Source organism: Citrus clementina, unplaced genomic scaffold, assembly GCF_000493195.1.
Source record: "Citrus clementina cultivar Clemenules unplaced genomic scaffold, Citrus_clementina_v1.0 scaffold_6, whole genome shotgun sequence".
NCBI classification, from domain to species: Eukaryota; Viridiplantae; Streptophyta; class Magnoliopsida; order Sapindales; family Rutaceae; genus Citrus; species Citrus x clementina.
This window is the reverse complement of record NW_006262139.1, coordinates 19,107,840-19,110,564: the sequence shown is the minus strand read 5'-3', so window position 1 is coordinate 19,110,564 and position 2,725 is coordinate 19,107,840. Positions and strand designations below refer to the sequence as shown.

Sequence of the window (2,725 nt, the reverse complement as noted above, 5' to 3'; positions counted from 1 at the left end):
TGTCATAAGCACTGAGACCTGCTTTTCTAATGTGATAATCTCCTTGCATGCAACATGAACACGTTCTTCCAGCAATTTTAGTGCAAGACAAACAAAGATGCTGTGTGCATTTTGGCGAGCAGTTCCTTCTCTAAAGGCCTTTTCAACCTGAAAGATGTATGATAACAAGCATCTTTAGAAACACTAAAACAAATTTATACCAAACATCAATTATTTACTTTATTTGGGGGACATCCAAAAATTCCACTTTACTAAGGCACTGCTAACTCATTATGAATTGTTCTTAAAGTATTGTAATAACATCCTTTCGAAAGAAGGGCCGCCGGGGGGGAGGGGAGGGGGGCAACGGAAACCATCATTCTTAACTATGGAACAACGAAAGCAAATTGGGCTTATAAAAAACTGTATAATGGGGGGAAAATTAAAAAAAAAAAGCCTCTGTTCTGTTAAGTGACAACACAAGATATTATAGATATAAACTGCACTTGACATAACACAAAGCAATAGTAATTGCCTCATATTTTCACAATTAGAATACGAATTTGGTAACGATATTCTCCTTTCTATGTCCACCTCCACTACCCTAATCAGATCCTATCATATGATCAGAAGAGATACAAAACACAGTCAGAACAACAGATTTCAATTCAGTTTTTAAGAGTGAAATAGTTGAAAACACCAGCAAGCATATTGCAAACAGTGAAAGCAAAGCAATGATCGGGAGATTGAACATGCCTGCTCCTTAAAAATAACGGTTGCAGCATCTAGAAGAAACTCTCGAGCAAGTTCAGGACTCTTCGCATGCTTTTGAGGACGGGAGCATTCTCCATCCAGTTCATTTCCGTCCTTATCCATGGAATCATCATCCTGAAAATGTACAATACGCATTTAACCAATTACACCATAAGAAACCTTACCTCAGTAGATATACATTGTGTACGTAGAAATTTGTTAAGTATGATCACTTTTAAATACAGAAAAACTGTTAGTTAAAAAAATTGAACCTCTTCTTCCTCAGCCTCTTCAGCATGCTCAAAAAACCTTCTGATACTTTCCCCTCTAGTAATTGTAACATAGCCATCGCCAACTACAAGCCTGCAATGCACGCATTGTTGACCCTTTAATGCATGAGCTTTGACCGAAAGCTCGGTGCAGCGTCCATCTAATTTCCAAGCCCTGAGGGTAATAAAACATGCACCCAGACTACTAAGATCCAGACCATTGACTTGAACACTTCCATTCATGCCAACATTTTCATATTCAAGAATGTCAGATTTTCCCTCTCCTGTTCCAACTGCCCATTCAAAGTGATGGTATGTTCCTACAGTGTCAGCAAAAGTTTGGCGCCAGTCAGCTTGTACAGTGTCATCAGATACCTGAGAAGCAGTGACCAAATAATGAGTCATGCTAGTCGTTTTTATGTTAAGCACTCTCAGAAAAGGAAAATAAAAACAGAATATTTGTCAAATGCTGATTATAATTTTAACTCTATAAAGAACTTCTTATGGTCCTCATATTTACTGAATTGAGAAAAATGTTCCCAACTCAACAATTTCAAAAATAGATAGTTGATAACGTAGATGAAAGTATTGTCAAATCACTATAAACATAAGTCTTGGAAAGTCTCTGAAGACTAAATCTATCACTTTCCATGTCGAACTCATGGTATCGGCCATTTGTTGTTCAAATGATTATATCAGAATTCTCAAGAAACCAAGCATAGAACATAGTTCAGTGGAAAACAAGAAAGAAATGGGTGAAAAACCTCATATTGGAAGGCTGTATCAGCAACACAAAACCAACTAGTACAGCGAGGCTCTCTCCGCACACGCTTCAACTCCTTTAATTCCTTGAATTCTCGAATAACATTCCTCCTGCAATCTCTGCAAAACCTCTTGCTATCAAACCTGTAACACAGAGAACATCATATCAGCACAAGCAAAGCAATCAAACATGACAACCTTAAGACATAATACGCAGCACAAGCATTTGGAGTACACATGGCATATGACCAGCCATAAAGAGGAATTCCATGCAACAAAACTCCATAGAAGTAAATCTCAATAGGCAACAAACTAGTTGATATCTTCATGCCAACTACAAGAAAGAGTTAACTGACTTCATGTCAAGCCAGTTAAGGAACTAGTACGCCTTAATATCCTAATAATTACATGATTTAGAATAAAAATTCAACTGTAGAAGAAGAGTGAAAGAAATAAAAAAGGAGTACGCAAAAGTATATAGACCTAAAATTTGCTCTTATCATATATTTCGAGAAAACAAAATGAAGCTGTTAATACTACAAGTATATCTTTAGATAAGAACAGTTGCGATATGAATAAAGAAGATTGAGATAATTCTCTTTTGGCAACTCTAGTACATGAAAATTTAAATGATATCATAACATGCAATAATTTCAAGATCAATCTATCTCAACGTCCCTTTTTGCCCACATCTCTCCCTTTTTTAGCCTCAATTCATATGAACACCTCAACAACTTTGTCTTCTGTATAATTCTTAACAAAATTATAATAACACAAGTTTGCTTACAGATATCAGCATTTTTTCACAACACTACATTTCTTTTGTCAGCAAGATTCAGACCCATCACCATATTGAAAAATCGTGGAAATCAATAAGTGTTACAGCAATTGAAAACTATGCATCGGCAACTGATAGAAAAAAGAAGCCCAACAGATGAGCAAAAATGAGTACTCAATCAGCT

The 2,725-nt window shown here is 36.2% G+C and overlaps 1 protein-coding gene across 1 annotated transcript in view; it reads right to left on the bottom strand.

Moving 5' to 3' along the window:
• Window positions 1-2,725, bottom strand: part of LOC18038624 — a 9,392-nt gene that overhangs the window by 3,450 nt on the left and 3,217 nt on the right. Inside the window, exons 4-7 of the mRNA XM_006429850.2 lie at window positions 1,766-1,907; window positions 1,005-1,376; window positions 736-867; window positions 19-147 (exon numbers count right to left, since the gene is read on the bottom strand). Of these exons, the coding sequence (XP_006429913.2) occupies window positions 19-147; window positions 736-867; window positions 1,005-1,376; window positions 1,766-1,907 (775 nt within the window). The remainder of the gene's footprint in view (window positions 1-18; window positions 148-735; window positions 868-1,004; window positions 1,377-1,765; window positions 1,908-2,725) is intronic.